Source organism: Abramis brama (genome assembly GCF_963993115.1).
Source record: "Abramis brama genome assembly, chromosome: 15".
In the NCBI taxonomy this organism is placed as follows: Eukaryota; Metazoa; Chordata; class Actinopteri; order Cypriniformes; family Leuciscidae; genus Abramis; species Abramis brama.
This window is the reverse complement of record NC_139977.1, coordinates 15,899,813-15,923,257: the sequence shown is the minus strand read 5'-3', so window position 1 is coordinate 15,923,257 and position 23,445 is coordinate 15,899,813. Positions and strand designations below refer to the sequence as shown.

At 37.7% G+C, this 23,445-nt stretch overlaps 3 protein-coding genes across 8 annotated transcripts in view; all 3 read right to left on the bottom strand.

The window, feature by feature from the left end:
* Window positions 1–294: 294 nt before the first annotated feature.
* On the bottom strand, window positions 295–7,404 carry pgap2 (post-GPI attachment to proteins 2). Its single transcript, XM_084137430.1, has 5 exons — window positions 6,853–7,404; window positions 4,028–4,277; window positions 3,466–3,572; window positions 2,378–2,486; window positions 295–1,251 (listed from the first exon to the last, which is right to left on the bottom strand). The coding sequence occupies exons 1-5, from the start codon at window positions 7,018–7,020 to the stop codon at window positions 1,121–1,123; spliced, it is 765 nt and encodes a 254-aa protein (XP_083993556.1). The 5' UTR covers window positions 7,021–7,404; the 3' UTR covers window positions 295–1,120.
* A 437-nt stretch (window positions 7,405–7,841) lies between these two features.
* ncbp3 (nuclear cap binding subunit 3) lies at window positions 7,842–16,155 on the bottom strand. Its single transcript, XM_084137429.1, has 13 exons — window positions 15,890–16,155; window positions 15,414–15,479; window positions 15,223–15,328; window positions 13,367–13,492; window positions 13,123–13,254; window positions 12,862–13,037; window positions 12,654–12,762; window positions 11,114–11,213; window positions 10,454–10,563; window positions 10,074–10,374; window positions 9,696–9,910; window positions 8,732–8,914; window positions 7,842–8,656 (listed from the first exon to the last, which is right to left on the bottom strand). Exons 1-13 carry the CDS (start codon window positions 16,064–16,066, stop codon window positions 8,367–8,369), a joined length of 2,091 nt encoding a protein of 696 aa, XP_083993555.1. The 5' UTR covers window positions 16,067–16,155; the 3' UTR covers window positions 7,842–8,366.
* Window positions 16,156–17,056: 901 nt separating this feature from the next.
* The window catches only part of rap1gap2b (RAP1 GTPase activating protein 2b), a 38,079-nt gene continuing 31,690 nt past the window's right edge, over window positions 17,057–23,445 (bottom strand). For all 6 annotated transcript variants that reach the window (XM_084137423.1, XM_084137424.1, XM_084137427.1 and 3 more), the window contains 8 exons: window positions 22,884–23,024; window positions 22,578–22,810; window positions 20,881–20,985; window positions 20,679–20,796; window positions 20,200–20,302; window positions 20,041–20,111; window positions 19,863–19,903; window positions 17,057–18,192 (listed from right to left, as the gene is read on the bottom strand). In XM_084137423.1, coding sequence (XP_083993549.1) covers window positions 19,895–19,903; window positions 20,041–20,111; window positions 20,200–20,302; window positions 20,679–20,796; window positions 20,881–20,985; window positions 22,578–22,810; window positions 22,884–23,024 — 780 coding nt within the window. In that variant the 3' untranslated portion in view covers window positions 17,057–18,192; window positions 19,863–19,894. The remainder of the gene's footprint in view (window positions 18,193–19,862; window positions 19,904–20,040; window positions 20,112–20,199; window positions 20,303–20,678; window positions 20,797–20,880; window positions 20,986–22,577; window positions 22,811–22,883; window positions 23,025–23,445) is intronic.

Below are 23,445 nucleotides of genomic sequence, written 5' to 3'. Positions count from 1 at the left end.
ACAGATGCAACCTAAAGTTACTATAATTATTAAATCAATTAATCACATCTAACATAAAAGCTTGTAAACACACACACACACACACACATATATATATATATACACACATACATATACACATATACATATACACATATACATACATATATATATATATATATATATATATATATATATATATATATATATATATATATACACACACATTATATATTTACAAACTTTTATGTTAGATGCGATTAATCGCAATTATCTAGTAATAGGAATGTACTATTTTCAGAAATGGTCCATTAAACGTTTTTTTCATCGAAATATTTATTTGACACCTTTTTAAAAACAGTATTTTGGTACATCGTGAAAAGCATTGCTATATAAAATCATGTTCACAACATCATGCTGAACTCAACCACTGGTGATCTACGAAATATCGGCAACACGCAATATTGCGCTTTACCAGTTTTAACGTTCAGCTAATGGCAACATCATATTTGACATGTTTACTAAGGGCACAGGTCGTTCATGATCAAGAACTGCACTATAGAAATATGAACAAACGTGTAATGCTCTTTAGCCACTAAAGACACCAAATGCTGTGCAAAAGGCAGCTTACAATGACTTTTCACATGATTTACTCTAGCGTCACAAAGGAAGAGCGAAACGCATGGTGTGACTACATGTGTATATGCTTGATGCGGCACTTGTGAAACAGCAGCTGCAAAATCCAACTGACACGACATCAAAGTCTCCAGAGCTCAATTACTTTTACATTTGCAAATATTTCATAAATAATATGCATTTTAAACGTTACAATGTTTGATCCTGACAACCAATTAGTAAGAGACAGACATGCCACTTCACATTTTGGTTTATGAGGAGATTTGTAAGTAATGACAGTATAGATATAAGATAGATGAGTAAAAGATTTTGAGGGCATAATCAGCAGTTCCAGTTACACCCGAATAAAATGTTTAATATAGTACAAAAACTGACAATGATCTGATCAAACACCTGTGTTAAATTAAACGAAACACTATGTAAACAGTCGTACATGCTTCGATCAGTCAGTCTCACCCTAGTGTCTCAAGTTTCAAGGAGATGATGCAAGTATTCAGTTCCTGTGTCAGAAGCGCTTTCCCTCTGGAGGTGTTGCAACCATCACCTCCTTACCTCCAAAGTCCCAGTAGGCAGTCATGTGGAAGGCCATGTTGGACAGCACCACCAGATACTCACAGCCAGCAAAGAACGAGTAAACTGCCACAGAGAGACAACAAGAACATACTGAAACGCTTAACTTCAATCTAACTGAAAAGGCAAAAGAAATAATGATTTAAATAATACTCTGTGTAATATTTGGTTTCAATATATTAAACAATTCAAATAAATGATTTAAAATGTTAATTTAGACATCTGAACATTCTAAAGTACAATATGAAAAATCGATGTTCATTTTGAGATTTGCTAAGGATTACAGTGTTATTAAATTATTAGTGTTTTTAAAGATTAACTTAAAATTAGATGATGTAAAAAATAAGCATGCACAATTAAATATCATTCAATACTGTCTCATACAGATAAATAAATACAATCTCTAATATGAAATGATGACTGATTTGGTAGAGATATATCATGTATATTTCTACAGCTTTACAGTCTATGTCATTTTATGTAAAAGATCAACATAAAGGGTCAGTAAGAGTATTTTTTATTTATTATTTTTTTAAAGTAATTAATACTTTTATTCACAAAATGTATAAATTACTTAAATTGATACAAAAAATTGTTCTATTTCAAATAAATGCTTTTTTTTTTTAAACTTTCTATTCATCAAAAAAAAAAAAGGTTCACGCTTACATAAAAATATTAATCAGCACTGTTTTCAACATTGATAAGAATAAATGTTTCTTGAGCATCAAATCAGCATATCAGAATGATTTCTGAAGGATCATGTGACACTGAAGACTGGAGTAATGATGCTGAAAATTCAGCTTTACCATCACAGGAATAAATTACATTTTAAAATATATTAAATAGAAAAAAGCTATTTTAAATGGCAATAATATTTCACAATATTACTGTTTTCACTGTATATTTGAACAAATTTAAAAACATCTTAGCGACCCCAAACTTTTAAAAAGTAGTATATATATATATATATAGTATATAGTATATGTATATAATTTACAGAAAAATAACAGCATACCGGTTTGGAACAACATAAAGGTGATTAAATAATCACAATTATCATTTTTGTGTGAACTAGTCAAACAAAAGAAATGAATCATCATCGGTAAGAATGTGTGAGTTCCCCAAAAGGGAACAATTGCAGAGAGGAACATGGGTGGGGTGAATGACAGAACGGTCGAGATGTTGCACTCACTTCCTGCTTCGCAGTACTTGTTGTGTCGCCTGTAGAAATAGACAGCCAACAGACAGAAGCAACAGTTGAAGAGGAAGAGGCGGCGCTTCAGGCGGTATGACATCATCTCCTGATGTCGGAGAGAGGGTTTGGGCAGATGCAGTGAAGAAAGACAGAAGAAGAAAAAGAAGAAAGAAGACACAATGGCATCAGTTCTCTTCTGCAACATGATGTGGTGCAAGCAGGTGGTACGAGGTTCTGTGAAAGCACAGAGCACTGCAACCACTTCCCCCGAAATGCACAAACACTGCTGCACTTTCACAGCTAGAGAAATAAAAAGATACACTGTGGTCTCTCTTCTCTGACACGTTAACTCCCATGATTCTCAGCCAGCAGCACAAGCAACACCTTTTATTAGAGCTGTGCTTGTGGTGTCAAGATCACTGACGTGATATCTGAATAATTACAGTGAGTATATATATATATCGGCTGAATGTTAAACAGATATGCTCATTTCATCCAATCAGTTTTTGTGTGTGTGTGTGTGTGTGTATGGTTTAAAAGCTAAACTTAAGCTGCATCCGAAACCGCATACGGTCTGAAGAGTGACTACATTTGACTTGGAGCTTTGCAACCGTTAAAAAACGTTTTTATATAGTTTGAACATACTTCTATATGTACTCACTGTCATTTTTCCTATGGCATCGGTTGCGTCGCTTCACTGCCATTCGCAACTCCTCTCCCATGGCCTCATGGGATAGTAAAGTGTCCCTCAGAATCTCGCCGGAAGTAGCAATTCATCTGGGTACTTTTCACCTACTGTTTTATGAATACTGTGAATTCGGACGTACTACACTTTTCACACACTGTGTTTCGCCTACTATATAGTAGGGGAGCATGTATATTCGGACACAGGGATAGTGTTCTGTAAGAGCATTTATATGACGAAAAATAAATAATGTAATCACCTAATTCACATTTCAATTATCCTAACATTTTTCCAACAGGGCTTGCAATATAATTGTTGTATGAGCTTATGAGATGGTTTATAACGCCCTCTGCTGATATGTTTATAACAGATGTTGGCCAGAATATAGGAAACGCATTACCTCTGAACTAAGGGAATACTTCGCAATCCACGACCACAGCTTGCAGGTGCACAACATGTGTAACACAGAACTGCCAATAAACACGATGAAGCCGCTCTTATGGACACCTGTGGATTGACATACACACAGCATTACAAACTAAATTTATTTTGTAGGTAAAATTTATATAATAAAGTTGATATATTTGATATAATAAAGTTCATATTTCACACCAAAATTATCTAAACCAAAATAATAATAATAAAAAAAATCTAAAAATATATATATATGGCTGGGTCTCACAAAATATAATTTCTTAATTTTTCCTTTAGATTTTGGGGTGAAACATTTCTTGAGAATTTTCGCTCTGTCATACTCTCACCATACACTTATAACAAACGTGAAGTGTTTTAAAGCACTTTTGCAACTCCAACCATTTATAAATATACCACATTTAACAAATCAATAACTATATAATAACAACAACCCCATTTTGTCGATCCAGCAGGAGCTCTCAGCATCCCTGCATCTGTGTGTGTGTGTTGAAACAGGACTCGGGGCCCCAGTCCAAAAATGCACTTACTGTAGGTCTCGGTGGAGGACACGTAGGTGAGCAGAAGCAGCCCTACATTTTCACTTAAAGCTAAGAGGAATGTGAGGCCGCTCAAAAGCTGCTCCTTCAGCCTCCTGGAAAAGCGTCCACAGTAAAAGCTGAAATACGCTGCCGCTACCAGGAAGCGTGGGGCAGAATGAAGGCCGATGCTGAAACGCCAGATGTAGCGCTCTGGTGTCAGACTGATGGCTGCGCTGATGGACGGGAGGTAGTTAGCAACCTGTGAAGGATTTTTGACAACACTTTAGGCCTACATTACAATATATACAGTGGTGGTCAAAATTAATGGCACCCCTGGTAAATATGATAAAAAATGGCTGTAAAAAATAAATCTGCATTGTTTATCCTTTTGATCTTTCATTCAAAAAATTCACAAAAATCTAACCTTTCATTGAAGTAAAATAATTGAAAGTGGGGGTAAATCACATTATAAAATAAATGTTTTTCTCCAAAACACGCTGGCCATAATTGTTGGCACCCTGTTATTAAATACTTTTTGCAACCTCCTTTTGCCAAGATAACTGCTCTGAGACTTCTCCTATAATGCCTGATGAGTTTGGAGAACACCTGACAAGAGATCAGAGACCATTCCTCCATACAGAATCTCTCCAGATCCTTCAGATTCCCAGATCCATGTTGGTGCTGCTTCTCTTCAGTTCACTCCACTCATCAGGTCAGGGAACTGGGATGGTCATGGCAGAAACTTCATTTTGTGCTCAGTTACCCATTTTTGTGTTGATTTTGATGTTTGTTTTGGACCGTTGTCCTGATGGAAGATCCAACCACGGCCCATTCTAGCAGAAGCCGTCAGTTTTGATTTTTTATCTGTTTGTATTTGCTAGCCTAGAATCCATAATACCATGTATCTGAACTAGATGTCCAGGACCTCCTGCAAATAAATAGGCCCACAACATATAAGATCCAGCAGTATATTTAACCGTAGGCATGTACTTCATCCCTAGGTACTCTTCATCCCTGTTTGCACCAAACACATCTGCTGGGTTTTCTGCCAAAAAGCCCTTTTTTTCGTTTTATCTGACCACAGAATACGGTCCCTTTTGAAGATCCAGTCGTGTCTGACAACTGAATATGCTGGAGTTCATTTTTGGAGGAGCGAGGAGGATTTTTCTTGAAACCCTCCTAAACAACATGTGGTGATGTAGGGGTTGTTTGATCATTTTTTTTAGGCTTTCTGACCTCAAGACTCAACTAATCTCTGCAATTCTCCATCTGTGATCCTTGGAGAGTCTCACCGTCTCACCTCACCGTCCATTAAGACAATATAGACACACGTCCTCTTCCTGGCAGATTCGTAACATTTTTAGTTGATTATAACTTCTTAATTATTGCCCTGATGGTCAAAATGGGGATTTTCAATTCTTATGATATTTTCTTGCATCCACTTTCTATTTTGTGAAGCTCAACAATCTTTTGATGCACATCAGAACTATTTTCTTTGGTTTTACTCATTGTGATGGATGATTAAGGGAATTTGGCCTTTGTGCTTCCTCATATTTAAACTCCTGTGAAACAAGAAGTCATAGCTGGACAATTTCATGTTCCTAGTCACCCTGCTGTGCTAAAAAAGGTACATATTAATGGGAATATACTTCAGAGATATTTTTCTCATAAAAAATTCTGGGGGTGCCAACAATTATGGCCAGCGTGTTTTGGAGAAAAACATTTATTTCATAATGTGATTTACCCCCCAATTTCAATTCTTTTACTTCAATGAAAGGTTAGATTTTTGCCAATTTTTTGAAGGAAAGGTCAAAAGGATAAACAATGCAGATTTATTTTTTACAGCCATTTTTTATCATATTTATCAGGGGTGCCATCAATTTTGACCACCACTGTATATATATATATGTGTGTGTGTGTGTGTGTGTGTGTACAGTACTGGCAAAAAGTTTGGAAACATTACTATTTTTAATGTTTTTGAAATAAGTCTCTTATGCTCATCAAGCCTGCATTTACAGAAGAAAAACTGTAATATTGAGAAATAATTACAATTTCAAATAATGCTTTTCTATTTTAATATACTTTAACATATAATTTATTTCTGTGATGCAAAGCTGAATTTTCAGCATCATTACTCCAGTCTTCAGTGTCACGTGATCCTTCAGAAATCATTCTGATATGCTGTTTTGGTACTCGGTTATTATAATGTTGGAAACAGTTATGCTGCTTAAAATATATATTTTTAAAGTTTTAAATATCTCTATTTTACATAAGTGTTGTTCTTTTTTTAAAACATTTTATAAATCAAAGAATCCTGAAAAAATATCATAGGTTAAAAATATTAAACAGCACAACTATTTCCAACAATTATAATAGATCAGCAATCATATATTAGAATGATTTCTGAAGGATCATGTGACACTGAAGACTGGAGTAATGATGCTGAAAATTCAGCTTTGCATCACAGAAATAAGTTATTTTTTAAAACATATTAAAATCGAAAACCATTATTCTAAATTCTAATAATATTTCACAATATTACTGTTTTTTTTTTTTTTTTTTATGTATTTTTGACCAAATAAACGCAGGCTTGGGGGAGACTTTATTTTTATTTTTTTTATTTTTTTAAATAGTAACGTTTCCAAATTCTGACCAGTAAGTTTGGGCCAATTTAAAACTTTTTTCTTCAGCAACAAATCATATTGATATTAGGATGACAATATTAGAAAAGTTTAATATATATGGTCTGAGGAGGTGATTTTAGGGGGAGGGAGTGCTAATGTAGCGTCACGTCACATGTCGAGTGAGTCTGGCAGTGATGGACTGGTTCTCACCTGGCAGTGTGTGTAGGTAGAGTCATTGTAATGGTAGAGTAGAGCCAGCACGACGCAGGCGATGAGGCCGAGCAGCGGCAGACACACTGTGATCACCGCTAACCGGGTGAAAGGCACGCGGAGGAGAGGCTTGTCTCGATCCACAGATCCGTACGGGACCTGTTGCATCTTCCCTTCCCCTTTAACCAATTACAGCTCGAGATGTGTCAACAGCTACAAGCCGATGATATGCAGTTCATTGCGAGTACAGTGACGTGTTGCCAGCGTCTCTAAAAAGCTAATCAGTCCGACCTGAAGTCGCGGATTTAAAGAGGCTGTGGATGATTTTGGTTAACGTTACATGCTTAAGCGACCGATCGCTCACCTGCGGCTCTTTGTCGTTCGGTTTAATAGCAGATGACCCCTAAATGAAGCGAAGTTCAATCCTGTAACGATACTTAAGCCGTTAATCATTTAATTCGACCAAAAGGTTGTTATAAGTCTAGATTCTCTGACTGCTATTCTGGATATGTAAATTCACTTCGCGAACACTTCCGGTTCCGCGAAGCCAATAGATTTCAAAATAAAAGTCGTTATGAAACAAAATTTACAAAATATGTACATTTTACATATTAAAAATGACAGTAATTCGCAAACCTATTACGGTATTATTAAAAAAAGAAGGTGTTTTTGTCATTTTAAAATCTTAACACGGACTTGTGTATATATGATATTCATTTCTAGACCCCATCCAATGTAAAAAAATGACTTTTATTCCAACATACAATGCTTATTCTTGTATGTTTCACTGACCACATACATTTAGGGAATGTAGACCATTCTTTTTGGGAAAAATTATCATTACATTGGCTACATTATTTGTCCCTATCATAGGACTGTATACAATGAAGCACTGACCCATTCATATAATATATATATATATATATATATATATATATATATATATGCTTGCACCGACCAGAGGGGAAAAAAAACATCAGACCAGTATTATGTTCTTAACTTCAAATCCAGTGACATTTCATTCATAATAATGTAACATGAACTTAAACCAACCACACTGACAAAATTAAGAAAACGTATTGCTAATAGACATCCAATCACATTGCTTCCAGTCAGTTCATCTATTTGTCACGGGACTGTTTGTCAGCCTGGTGCATCGCTGTATATATTTAAAAATGGGCCCCTTGATGTGTGTTACATACAATCCAATAGTTTTCTTTTGAAGAAAAACAAAACATGAGGGACTCATCCACTGCCCTTTCTTTGAAATGACAAAAAACAAAAAAAACGATCTGCACTCTTTTTCCAAATAGCACCCTCAGAGTCAGTTCCTGGAGAAAGAGGACTAAGGAGAACATCTGCAAAGTTTGTAGACAGGCAAGAGGAGGGAGTGTGGGAATGTTTAGGTATACATGTCAGGGTCTCTTGGCCCAGTCTATTAGAGATGTTCTCCAACTCTCTTCCACAGCATTCATCATTTCTCCCATTCCCACACTTCCTACAGTAGGAGTCAGTCAGGAGTCACTGTCCGAGCCGTTGCTGCTGTCTCGACTGATCTCGATCTGCAGCGAGGGAAGGTTGTCCAGCCGGCTTTTCTTCATCTTGTTGGACTGCTGCTCCTTTTGCTTGATCATTGCTCCCCACACCTTCTGCAGCTGAGTGTCATCCTCTTCGTTGTCATCATCTCCGTCAGATTCCTCGTCATCTCGACGCCTTATTCCTCTCGAGGAAGTCGCTCGAGAAGAAGCCTTGTCATCGTCTCCACCGTCCTTGTGAGATGGGCCGAGACGACTCCACAAGCCCCCTGAAAACAAATACTATTAGTTAGTATCATAAAATAATGTATAGAGAACCAGAAGAGCTGCGACTTCACGTGTACCTGTTTTCTTGTCTTTCGAGGACTCCGAGTAGAGGCTACGGCTCTCGTGTTTAGCTACACCGAGGCGGCTGCGCACGTCGCTCAAAGGCTCTCTCCGAGATACTGCGTTTCTAGAGATGACGGGAGAGACGGAGCGACGTCTCTCCGGAGAGTGCGGCCTCTTTCCTAATCTCTGTCTCACATCTATGAAGAGTAAAACAGATGCATCCTTTCATTGCCCACATTTGCTCTGCTCAAAATGGTCAAACTTATAAAGTAATGCTGTGGATTTTAATTCATCTGCTTGTTAAGTTACAAGACTTCAAAGACCTACACAAATAAAACTAATAGCTTGTGTCCATAAAGAACAAACTCATTCAATCTCAAAATAATTCATGTATTTTAGATTTTTACAGTCAGTAAATAAGGGTAAAATAAATAGTTTAAGCACATTATATTCAATACATATGCACTGAAATTGATTTATGTAATAATATATAAGTGCATCTGAATTATAGGTTTATTGTGTAACCGAAATACCAATAATATAAATAAAAAAAGATGCACTCTTACAACCATCTAGATAGAACATATTACAATATAAACGTCAAAGTAAACATGGTCATAATTCAAACAATCACTTGTCATAAATGTGCGGTATTTAATGACTGCGAATGGCTCTGAAACCGCAAACCTGTAGAATGTGCAGTGCTGCCTTTTTACTTTGAACATGCAATAATTTAAAACAATAATTAAGACTTTTGTTTTTACCATTTTAGATATTTAGGCCTTATATTAGATCAAACTGAATTTATCACTTTTAAAGCACTTGTGGGAAACCTGAAGATCAGTGGTTCTCAATTAGGGGGCCTCAATGCAGAATGACTTAAATATATTTAAAAAAAATATATACTGATATATAATATAAATCTCAAAACAAAACATTAAATTAAGATTTGTATGTTTTTATCTCTCAATAACTAACCAGTCTTGCCGGTTGTAGCCACTGGGGGGCGTGATCTCTGTTGAGAGAGTCCCTGCCTCTTCTCCTCCAGTAACTGCCTCACATCAGTCACTTTGTCTGATGTAGATTTGGACGAGCCTCCTCCTGCTCCTCCTTCTCCTCCACTACCACCACCACCACCACCACCACCAATGCGACTCCTAACACTGCTACTTGTTTCGGTTCGTATGGAGTTCCTAGGAAAGTGGAAGGGACAAAATGTGCAATTGCTATCAAGACAATCAAACTCATCATGAATACTTTTCAGCACAAAGACAACATTTACATCCAAAGGATAAATCTACAAGGGATAAAACTCAAATCCCCAAATGTAGCCACTGTTTGATCATTTGGACTTACCGGAGACTGCGAAGGTTGGTTTCAACCTCGTCGGCATACATGGTCATCTTCATGCTCTTTTTAGGAGAAGGCGTTGAGATCATTTTCAGTTCCAGATCGTAGTCCATCTCGTCTGAATCTGAAGATGCGGGCGACGGGCTTCCTAAGCGACTACGCACGCCTCCTTCCACAGGCCGTGGTCCCCGTTCTCCCCGATCTTTGTACTCCACCACCCTATCATCAGCATCCATGTCTTCCTCTCCATCCTCATCCTCTTCTTCCTCTTCCACTATAGGCTCTTCTGGCAGATTCACCAGGTCAGCTGATAAAAGAGAAAGAGCTCAAATTACAGACCAATGAAAAAACACAAGACAAGGATGTTTATCGTTTAAGAGATTTACCGGAGTGTCGATGAGTGTAAGGTGGGGTGTGTCCCATACTGTCTCCAATCAGAGGCTTTTTGGTCTTCAGAATGTCACGCTGGATTCTCCGTGTGTGATACCTCCGTTTCCTACAGAAATGGACACAATTCCAGAAAATGAATAAGTAACCCCAAGAAGAATTTGGACTTCAACCATTTAGTTAGAAGTAAATTGCAAAAATGGCTCAGAAAAGTGAAGTTACGCTACCATTTAAAAGTTTGGGATCACTAAGATTTTTTTTATGTTTTTGAAAGAAGTCTCTTATGTTCAAGTCAGCATTTATTTGATCAAAAATACAGTAATATTGTGAAATACAAATTACAATTAAAAAACCAAACTGTTTCCCATTTATATTAATTATTTTTTTTAATATTTATTTGAAGTCTGAATTTTCAGCATCATTACTCCAGTCTTTAGTGTCACATGATCCTTCAGAAATCATTCTAATACGATGATATGCAACTCAAGAAACATTTCATATTATCAATGCTGAAAACAGGATTCTTTGGTGAACAAAGTTCAAAGGAACAGCATTGATTTGACATTATAAATGTCTTTACTTTAACTTTTGATCAATTTAATGTGTCCTTGCTAAATATTGTAAATTTTCAACAAAAAAAATATTTTTTTTCTTCTTACCATGAGTTACTTAAGATGCCTTTCATGCCGCCATAGTTTGGATTCCCATATTTCATGTAGTACCGACTTCTCCTAGCTGCACCCAACTCCTTTTTGTCATCTGAAGAAAATAAACCGTTAAGAGTGTTAACATGCAGAGATCAGTCTGTACTTTATCAACGTAATCAGCATAAGGGGCTTTCGCAATGGGTAGTTATAAGAACTAGCCACCAGGGCTGTCCCCCGAGAACTAAATGTCCCCCTTAGGGCCATTTTCCTGTTTGCATTTGTGCCACTAGTTGGAACTTTGCAAGCGGTCACTAATGTCTTACTGCTCTGGTTGTTGTGCGAGACTTTAATTTTGACTGTGCTGTGGACTTTTATTTTGACGGCACCGAGAACGACTTAGCCTCTTCTTCTATTTTATATGTTAAAACAAAGAAAGTAAACAGTATAAGAAAACATAGTATATCTTTTGCCATGTGGTTGATACATAATGTCACTTGCTGAGCAGAAATACATAATCATGTTTCGCTTGGTCCCTTCCAAAGTCACGTTGAATTTCCTCTTTAGCGTAATGGTTGAGAAGTGCCTAGAATTCGGTGTCAGTCCATCTATTGCTGTTTTCCATATTCATGGAGTTAAAGGTAGGGCAGGGAATTTTCGTAGAGGCTAGCAGTAGCAAGCTAGCTTTGAAAGCATGAGATCCCACCCTCCCTTCAGAGTGCTCTCCGAAACCACGCCTCCTTCAAAACACATGAACACGTACAGCAGGGAGGAAACAATGGCGTCACGAGACGAGAGAGCGGCATTAATCTAATGAGACGGCATTAATCTACCTCGTATCTCAAAGCACACAACACTAAATTATGAACAAAACAACTTAAAGAGCTCTGATTTGTAACACCTGACTGCTGCAGATTCATTTCGGTGTTGATAGTGTTGCCATTAAACGCATAAATTCGAGTCACGAACTGCTCCAAGTATAAAGTCACAGATTTTGATCTCTTACAAATTACAGTAGTTATGGCAAGAATGCAGCATAAGCTCATTGTTTTGGTTCAGGAAGAACTATAAAAGGTGGCTGCAATGATTGGACGAACATTTTATGGTCCTACGCCTTCCACAGACAATATATATACACACACACACACACACACACACACACACACATGTAAATACAATTAGCTTAGTGATTGCTATCAGGATGTGAAGAGACTTTCAACTAGCATAACAAAAAATGTTTCTGGAACAAATCGCCAAACCCGACTTTAATATATAGGCTATGAACTGTGTTTACACATGCGTTCGGCCAGTCAACGTACAGTTACGTCACTGGTAGTACCTATTGTGCTGGGTTAGACCCTACTCTCAAAAGGCGTTCCTAGAACTAAAATCGTTCCCAGTTCCTGTGGTGAGAACACGCCAAAAAACAGGTACTTCCACCATTAGTTATAGGAACTATGAAAAGGTTGCTCTGGTGCGAAAGCCCCTCTCGACTAATGAAGAGCTCTTAACACAATTCCTTCTATTGTAGGTGACACTTAAGTATGTTTCTCACCTTGAGTGGCGAAGCGCAAGAGCAGCTTGTTGCCTTTGAAGGGCTTGGTTGTAGGCCGCAGATCATTCCGGAGGAGAGATTCTCGCTCTGCTTGGGACAGCAGGCTTGCCTAGGATCAAAAGTTGTTATATAAGGTACATCCCCCCAAAAAAAAAAAAAATATGAAAATTACCATTAAGTATCTGACTAAAAGATGTGACCAGTTTACCTCTGCAGTGTCCTGTGTCTTCTTTTCTGTCTCTTCCTCAATGTCGCTAGCTTTACCCTCGCTGCCATCACTGCTCCTGCTCTTATCCACTTTCACCACCTCATCTTCATCATCTACCTCTCCTTCCTCCTCCTCATCCTCCTCCTCCTCATCATCAGAGCCACGGCTTCGCCGAGCTGTTCAGCAACGGTGTGACAGTTTTGTTTCGCAAAACTTGGAACATAGATCAAGGTTGACAATGAAATAACAGGACAGACAAACCTTTCTCCGGCAGGACTGGAAGTTCAGAGGGTTTCGAGCTGTCTGTGTTTGTGACCTCTCCTTTGTCTGGCATCCGACTCAAATTAATGAGAGCTCTGGTTGAAGTGATGTCGTCTAGCCACACCACGTTGCCTGGAAACAGTGTGATTTGACTATGAGCACCACAAACCAGCCTTAAACAAAACTTTACCTGTTTTCAATTCAGATTTGGATGCATTCAACATGTAAAATAGGCTATACTTACAGGAAGCATCATCTATCCACTCGATGTGGGCAGGTGGATACTCTTTAAAGTAGCCAAAAACATCCTGAGTGCTCATGTCATCAACTCCAGTCATGTAGAGGGCTTCCAGACGCACATTTGGGATCGCTAAAGAGAGAGTACACGGTCCACAAGAGCTTAAAGTTTACTAAAAATGAGGGAGAGTAAATGATGAGTGAATGTTCATGTCGTTCGACTTTTTCTTCTTTGGAATACAATTTTTTTTTTAAAGAACGTTCACAGTGCTCTTTTCCATACAATGGAAATACAGTGTTAAAGTGGTTCATACAGCGTATATTTCTTAAATATTTTTAAATCAATATTTTACACCACTGCAATATTTTAAGCCACTCATTTTGGTACTTGCGACTCACAAGCTGTTTGAGAGGTGGCTTTATGTGCGTACCACTTATATAGATTAGCTTTTGGTGTGAGTGGGAAACCTATGGGAATAAGAAAAATTATGCATAACACAAGCACTATTTAACTGAAGCGAATGAGACCAGGTGTGTGTCACTTCGCTGTCGGAGACAAGAGGGTTGCAGCTGGCATCGGTGTATCGATACTGCAGAAAAGGAATATTTCAATATCGTTATATATAAGAAATATCGATATTTTTGACAACACTAGTCTAATTAGGTTTGTTGTTCCAAATGTTTTCGAGGTGGTCGAGTGGTAAGCATGGCTGTGACATTGATTAGTTGGCCGATAATGTCTTCGATTAATCGGATTAAAAAGCCCTTTTTTCTTTTATTGACAAAACATCTGAGCCAAATCTGTCCTTCAAACAAATGTGCCAACTGAATGCTATGAAAACATAGTGAATATATCTATGCTACGTACAAAAGAGCTATAAAGCAAAAGTACAGTTTAAATCCCTACATTAAAAATTAAGATAATAATAAAGAAAAATACAAACTCAGTGCTAACAGATAAGAATTTTCCTCAGGAACACACACACACATTCACTGTGTTACTGTTAACTGTTCAACCTGTTACTGTGATTTCTTTATCCTTGTAAATGTTAGAAACATCTTACATTTATATTCAATTACACACAGTCATCCCTTTACAGTTACCACTCTCATAAAATACTTATTACAAATACTTTAAGGTTTTGACAGATATTTCAGCAAAATTAATATTTTTGCGATGAATATTAATTAGGCCTCTCTTCCTCTGTAATATGCGTCCTGTCTGTTTGAGGCGCTCATGTAGTAAAGTCTGAAGTTAAAGGCAGATTGTCAAGACGAGCATTCATGCAAAATGGAAATACTCGCGTGCATTTGTAAAGCTTACAGTGAACGATATAACCGAAAAAAGTTTTGCGCCGAGGAAACATCACACATTAAACAGCACGCGCATCTGTCAAAGCGCCTGTGACAGGCAAGTCACGTTAAATATTACGCTTATGCATTAGCTTAAAGCTTTAAATAAAGAATTATCATGTTTTGGGTAGCTTGGATCACGCACCTATCCCACAGCAGCTAAATATGTTTCCCCCGCTATTTTAGATGCATTTTGTCCATAGGAATGCGTTATTCAGTGCTGTAATTTGACGCGACTGGCGTAAGTTTTCAGTGCACGGTGGGCAGACGCGACTAATCGAAAATGACATTCGTTGTCGATGATTTTCATTATTGATTATTATCGATTTTATCGATTAGTTGTTGCAGCCCTACTTTACAAGGTCAAAAAAGAAGAAGAAATGAAACGTGCACATATGATTTGTTTACAATAAGACCAATATTATGCCTTTAGTAAATGGATAGGAAGACATTTAATTTCATGTCACCTTTAAATCAATTGTTGGGCTACAGCTGTTTAAGATTTCATACCTTTTTTCAACACATCCCGGTCCAGAACAACGTTCTTCTGCGCCAGATTTTCCTCTGCGCTAAAATGAAATCTTCTTGCTCGCTTCTCCTTCTTCTCAATGGCCTCCTGAACACGTACAAATGTGGTGAAAAACAGGTACATTACTAGGCCCGGCTAATATATTCACACATTCAGCTGGCACTTAACTTACCTTAGACGTGACATCGATTCCAGTGATAAAGGTTCCAGCCTTATTTTCATAGCGTCGGCTGGTGTCCTGTGGAAGCAGTTAATCATACAGCAGAATGTCTTCACTTCAGTTTTTGATTCAAGATGGTCACTTTAATCTGCAATACGGGGTTGTTTGTACTGTCATATTCAATCAGAATAATTGATCAGTATAGACATAACAGTGCGTCAAATTGAAGTCTGTTAGTCTTAGGAAACTTGGGCCAGAGATTCACATTACTTTCACAAGATCATACGAAAACACACATACCAACGCTATATTTTAAGCAAATAGTATAACCCACCATAAACCCATTACCATAAACTTTTCAGAAGCAGGCTAAGTGCAGCGACAACCCCTCACTCTGAACTAAACACCGCATTGGCCCCACCAACGGCCGGATCATGTACTACGCGAGGCCGTGGTTTGAAAGAGGCCTACGGTACGGAGTAACTCACCGGCAAAAGCTCCTTTAAACTTCGGCGAACAGGAATGGACTCCAGCTCTCCCTCCTCCACTTCCATGGGCTCCGCTTCCCGGGCATCTCGATCCGAGTCTGATTCCGAGTCGGACTCTGAACGATCGGACGCGCTTTCGGACTTCACTGACACCCGCAGGCTGCGCACCGCCGCCATGATCAGTCTTTAAACGAGCTAACGGCTAACTCGCAATGAAGTGAACGGTGCCTCGCGCTAGCTGTGCTAAGTGCGCTTGAGCCTCGCGACACACACACACACACGCTGCCCAAGAGACGGTTGCTGCCAGATTGTGACCCGCCCTCTTTTCAGTAGACCAGATTATACATTCCCTAACATTCATATTTAGGATGCAATGTGTATGCGATACACAGGAACAGCATCCTAGGATTAAAGGGTAGAATCGGTATAATTATCTTTCCAGTCTGCTAGTAAATGGTAATTTATCAGTTAAAGTAAATTACATTTAGTGTCCATTATAATTAATTTACAGGTAGCCTTGCTTATGTATTAAAAGTGCATTCATACTAAGGTTTTCTGTCACACACTCACACCATTGTTCATAGAATGATTTCAGGAGCCAATAGGATCCGATATAATAATCAGGTAAATGAATAAATCAGGTAAAATAAGCCATAAAAAAAATCAATCCACAAACCATGCTTTTCGTTATGCAACAAGTTTTATTTCACTTTATTTGATGGACAAACAGTAGCACCCAAAAAGTATGTATTTATAATTATAAATAATTTTAATAAAGCATTTTTAACTATATATTCAGGGATTTTGAAACTGGGATCCATCATGAGCCACAAGAGGGTTCTAGGGGTCTGTGGAAAAGTTCAGAGAAAAATTTAATAAAATAGTTAAAGTTTGTTTGCATCATTTGATTGCAGTTTACATTTTATTATTATTATTATTACCACCTTATTTAATGACATTCATAGTTTTAAATGTGGCTTAAGCATCCAAATAATTTTTGGGGCCACTGCATGTCCGTACTGTCATAGATCACTGTTCATCAGATTGTAAGTCCCCGCCGTACATATTGTTGAAAAAAGAGGTAAGAGGCCCAGTGCGTTATGATTATACAGTCAGGGGGGCGAGAGAAGCTATGGCCCGGCTCACAAAAGAACAGAGGCTACAATATAATCAACACCACTGCAAAAAACAATATTTTATTTCACAAAATCAACATTTCCCTACAGAAACCTGGTAACACTTTACAATAAGGTTTCATTAGTTAACATAACGTAGGCTATGAACTAACAATGAGCAATACATTTGTTACGGTATTTAACTAAGATTAATAAATGCTGTAGAAGTATCATTCTTAGTTCATCTTAACTAAAGTTGTTAACTAATTAACTATTATTGTAAAGTGTTACCAGAAACCTTTACATGTGTAGCAGTACAATCATAGAGAAATAAATTAACACTGCTCGTTTTGTTAAGCAAGAAAAAAATAAAAATAAAATTTGACTTAAAAACAGAATGGAAAAATCTCTCTTAAATTGTCACATGTAACACATCTGAGCTATTTGTGACAATAAAGATGTATTCTTCTGCATTTCCTTCCATGAATATACTCAATAAATATACACATAATAGCAATCAGTGATTTTCTAATATGTACACATAGGCATCAGTTGTGGAAGTACCCATTTAAAAATAAGAGGTTAGTACACTACAATTTTTTTTTTTTTCTAATAATATATATTATAAAAACTCTTCAGGGGACACAATAATTACATCTCCAAACAATTTTAGGTCATTTTTTTAAGGAATTGCTTCCGATTTACAGAGGAAGGCAATGCTGTGCTAACGTTTTATTTCTCAAAGACAAGTGACTGATTTGGTAATGAAATGGATGTGTACAATATCTGCTGTGGTCAGTTTAATCAAACTACTGTATATCCAGTCTGGGAAGTCATTCACAGTGTGTTCTCAAAATACAGTGGAGTGATTCAGGTGCTGGGAATTTTGTTAATTAAAAAATGTCATTTTATTATTATTATTGAGTGAGAATAGTTACTATTATTGAACAACTAATCCAGTTTGTATAAGTTTGTATTTTATGAATTCTATTACAGTGAAAGACTTTCTCAAAATGTGCAAAATCAATAAATGTGCCAGGTCAGCAGCCGATATAAGATGTAAGAGGAGATAAGTGCTTCTTCCTGTGATGTCCAGAGTGGAGCACAGGCTTTGAGTGATGTGTCCCTCTTTAATTTCCCTCCTTCTTTCCGACAGTGTCTGATCTTCGGCGCTGATCCATTGCTTTTCTAATTAAATGGTGAGTTTAAAGTGTTAGTAAATACCAAATAAGAAACATAATTTTGACAATGACATAACATAGGATTATGACTTATGAGAGTAATTTTATACTGGCCATTACAGATATACTCAGAGCCTGCGCCACAAATAATCATTATCCATCACTCCGATACATTTTATTCATTTTCGGTCACGCTCTTTTTGAATCCGTCAGTAAAATATTGTAAAGCGGGGGTATTTTTAATGTGACTTTGATATCACAAGACCTTCTGTGGCAAGAGCTCTTTTAACCAATTCTGTGTTGTGGGTTCTTGTTTTTTTCTTTTTATTCTTTTATGCATTTTCTTTTATTATTTCCAGTGCTGTAATTATGAGAAATCTGAATGAGAAATTTTTTATGAACATAAACTGGGGGTATTGATAAATTTACCACAATTAATTTATTATTTTAATACATTAAACATAATTTATTCATTTAAATACTTTCAAGTCACCCTAAAGGCCTCTTGAGATTTTGCTGAGGACCCCTAGTGGGCCGCGAGCCCCTGTTTGAGAACCACTGATTTAATGAATAATATTCAATTAATTATTCCACTGGAATCCAACAGGAGTCATCCCCCAAATTTTAACTCATGTGTCTGGTCTAATTTTGCTTTTTCACTTCTGACAAAAAAAACATGTTGAACAAAACCATGTATCTGTAAAGGTTTTTTAAAAAAATTGAAAATCATAGGAAAAAAAAAAATCAAAACTGGGTCCAGGGACCAACATGGGCCACAGACCCAAGGAAAAGTTCAGAGAATTTTTTTTTTCAAATATTGTATCTGAAAGAAAATTACATTTAAACTAAAATCTACATTTTTGTTTAGTATTTAGATTTCAGAAAAATGAGGTTTACAAATAACTTTAATATAGATAATGCTATAACATTTTTTAATCCATTATTTTGAACTCAATACAACCTCACTTCAAAACCAGACACTGCAACAACTGCACTAAATATCTGTGTGAGATTATAGTATGCTTTCTTTTATCTTAATGGATAAAATATGATATTTTTAATATTAATATTAAAATTAAAATTGTTAGAAAAATGTAATTATCATTCACTGTTATGAAATATACCGAAATTTATACAAAATAAAACTTTAAATGCAGCCGCTTGATATACTCTACCTGCAAGATTATGGGCCAGATTTACTAACAGTATGCGCCAGCGCAAACCCTCTTTTGGCGTTAAAAAACTACTGTCAGGATTTACTAAAGACACGCAGTGAAAATTTAGCACTGAGAGGGCGTGGACTGGGTTATTTTTGCGGCTGACCTTATTGCATTTGAATTGATTTGAGTATTTAAATGAATCACGCAAGGTGATTTACTAAGGTTTGCGCTCGTCAATGTACTGTTGTTTGCGCCATTATTTAACACCCAATAAAAGCATGTCTTAAACCAGACGCTAATTTGCGCTGTTCTTGGTAGATTGTGTTTGTCATTATGAAAATGATCCGGCTGCGTCTGTGTTTTTTGATTTGTGTGTCGTCAGTAGATCACGCGCAGAACATTCCACTCCCATCTGTGCTTTTATGGGATTGCACTCTCACGCTAATTTGCCCTGTTTAGTAATTCTGGCCCTACATGTGTTAATGACTGTAATTTCAATAGTAACATACATACTCACAATGGTTCTGGTTGTCTTTGACATTCTCTTTGCTAATGTCCCTGTGAATAAGAGTTCAAAGTTACCTTTCAGTGGTAAAACTTCTCACACTAAAACACACAACCAAATGGAAAAACACTACAGAGGATGACAAACAATGAAAGAGCAACACTAAAGTCATAAAAGAATGAAGTCTTACAGCAGCGGACTGGCTCAATCTGTCAAAGCGAAACTTCAGATTGGTTCTGGGTGAAGTCTTGTTCTTAAAATCTTTTAGTCGGGAGATATGCAGAAAATAATACATTAAGCTGTAAATATTAAATTCAGAGTTTGAATATGAGAAAAGAGTCTCGGATACCTGTTGGACTGCGGCACATAATGACCGGCGTTCCTGCACCCTGCCCCTCTGTGCTCACAGAGCCAAATACGGGCGAGAGACTGGGAGATATCTGGAGGCTGCTCTGAACACGACACAACACACATAAAGTCGGCATGAAACGGAAGTTGCCATAATCTTTTTTCCTTATTGTGACATACTATATATCTGAGTGAAACAGCTTGTCGAAGTAGAACATCGTTGCGGTTTGCTATTGCTGTGATGTCATGTGAGTGACAGGTTGTCCCACCCTCGCACCAGTGAACACATCATCAGAGAAGAGATGTCGTGGCAAGAGGGAGGGGAAGTTAAAAATAAATAAAGATTACCAGAGCACATAAATTATGTGCACGGACAAATGATTTATAATAATACTGCAATATTCCATAAAAAATAAGAATTGTCGATTTTGACTTTAGCATACTGAACATGTTAGTCTGCCTGAAGACACATTTACTTACAGGCTCTTTCTCCTCCATAGTCTCTGGGTCTCCTGCAGCACTACTGAAGCTGCTGGTGCTGGAGGAGGAACGAGAAATATCTGGTTTTCCGCTGGCCTCTTTAGGCTTGAGAGGCGGCCTGTAAAAACAGAGAGACAAAATAAAGAAAGTATTATTACCTATTAAGAGTATGAATTTACTGAATACCAGTGGTGAAATTTACCTCTCATTGATCAGGATCTCTGGAGAGCTAGGATTGGACGACGTCTCTGATCTCACTTCCTGTGAGAGATGACCGCTATCTAGACTTCTCTGATCACATAGGACACTGAAATGACAGAAAAACATAATTTGATCATTTAGAGCAGGGGTTTTCAAATGGGGGTCCCACGGTGGATCTCAACCAGGGGGCCGGGGCCCACAAGGGGGCCTCAAGATGACTTAATAAAATAAGAAAAAACAAGCATTAAAATAAGTAAAGCACCTGACCATTTCCCCAACAGGGACTGTAATGGCATCACATTCTAAATACATAGACATTAATATGGAGTTGGTCTCCTCTTTGCATCTATAACAGCTTCCACTCTTCTGAGAAGGATTTCCACAAGATTTTGGAGCATTTCTGTGGGAATTTTTGCCCATTAATCCGGTAGAGGCACCGATGATGGCTGAGGAGGCCTGGCTCGCAATCTCCATTCCAGTTCATCCCAAAGGTGTTCAATGGGGTAGAAGTCAAGGCTCTGTGCAGGTCAGTCAAGTTCTTCCACACAAAACTAAACCAATGTCTTTATGGACCTGGCTTTGTGCACTGGGGCGCCGTCACGCTGGAATAGAAAAGGGCCTTTCCCAAACTGTTCCCACAAAGTTGAAAGCATAGCATTGTCCAAAATGTCTTGGTGTGCTGAAGCATTAAGTTTACCCGTCACTAGAAGTAAAGGGCCTATAGTCCAACCCCTAAAGAACATCCCTCCTCCACCAAACTTTACAGTTGGCACAATGCAGTCAAGCAGGAAACGTTCTCCAGGCCTTCGCTAAACACCGACTCGCCCATCAGATTGCAAAACAGAGAAGTGTGATTCATGACTCCAGAACATGTTTCCACTGCTGTCCAGTGGCGGCGTGTTTTACGTCACTCCATCCGACGCTTGGCACTGTACTTGTTGACGTGAGGCTTTCATGAAGCTGCTCGGCCATGGAAACCCATTCCACAAAGCTCCCGCCGCACAGTTTTTGTGCTGATATTAATGGATCTTTTCAGCTGATATGAAATCAGCAGACCTTTGGTGACTTTTATACACCATGCGCCTCAGCACTCAGTGACCCCGCTCTGTGACTTTACATGGTCTTTTGCTTCATGGCTGAGTTGCTGCTGTTCCTAAACACTTCCACTATCCACTTACAACTGACTGTGGAATATCCAGCAGGGATAACATTTCATGAACTGACTTATTGCAAAGGTGGCATCCTATCACAGTACAACTCTTGAGTTCACTGAGCTCTTCAGAACTACTAATTTTTTCACAAATGTTTGTAAATGCAGACTGCATGGCTAGATGCTTGATATTATACCCCTGTGGTAATGGGTCTGATTGAAACCCATAAATTCAATAATTAAGGGGTGTGTCCAGATACTTTTGTCCATGTAGTACTTTTTGTCTATATACATTTCAACTTTTTAATTTTGTTGTTTTTATGACATCATCTTTATAATAAAATATAATACACAGTATGCAATTTGTACACATAAAAATATTCAGCATCATAAAGTTTGAAAACCCTGTGGCACATGCCAACACTGACTAGCTATATATCAAGAGATATTTTGGCTTATGTAATTCTTAAACTATCATATTTGAGCCTGATTTATATGTATACTGATTACAGATCTGTAAGTGTTAATTTTTTGTGTATTTGTCAGACCTGCGTGTGTGGCGCTCTGGCTGTCCGTCCATACTGGTGTGCAGCCGTGGGAACAGCCCTGAGCGTCTCTTCACCGGGCTCTTCAGAGGAGACTTAGCAACCTCAGTATTGCTGTGGATCAGGCCGACCCCACTCAGGCTGGTGGGAACGCCCCCTCCCGCCGAAGTACAGCGGCCATGTTTCTGGGAGCCCACCATTGTCTCCATAGAGTGACTGCGCACACGCATCGCCCGCTGAGACAGACATAAAGACGTCAAAGGGATAGTTTACCCATGTAAATATGACGGATGATCTTTTTGACTTTACCTTAATAGACTCCAGTATTCCTCCATGTCCTCCGTTCTCCATCCTCTCTTCATCTGCGCTGAGCGGATGACCCAGCATTGCCTGTGTGCGCTTGTGTAACTCATTGTGAAGGTTATCAAGCAATTCTGTTCGTGTTCTTTCCTATCACACAAACACAAACCATTACACGAGTTAACTATTGAGCTCCCAGAGGCAATTATTATAAACACTACTGTTCAAAAGTTTGGGTCAGTAACATTAGATTTATTTTTAAAGAAAGTAATACTTTTATTCAGCAAGGACTGTGACTGTAAAGATATTTATAAGGTTATAAAAGATTTGTATTTCAAATAAATGCTGTTGTTTTCAACTTTGTATTCATCAAAGAATTAAAAATCACTAATTCCGTAAAAATATTAAACAGCACATCTGTTTTCAACAATGATAATAATAAGAAATGTTTCTTGAGTAGCAAATCAGCATATTAGAATGATTTCTGAAGGATCATGTGACACTGAATACTGGAGTAATGATGCTGAAAATTCAGCTTTGCCATCACATGAATCAATTACATTTAAAATAT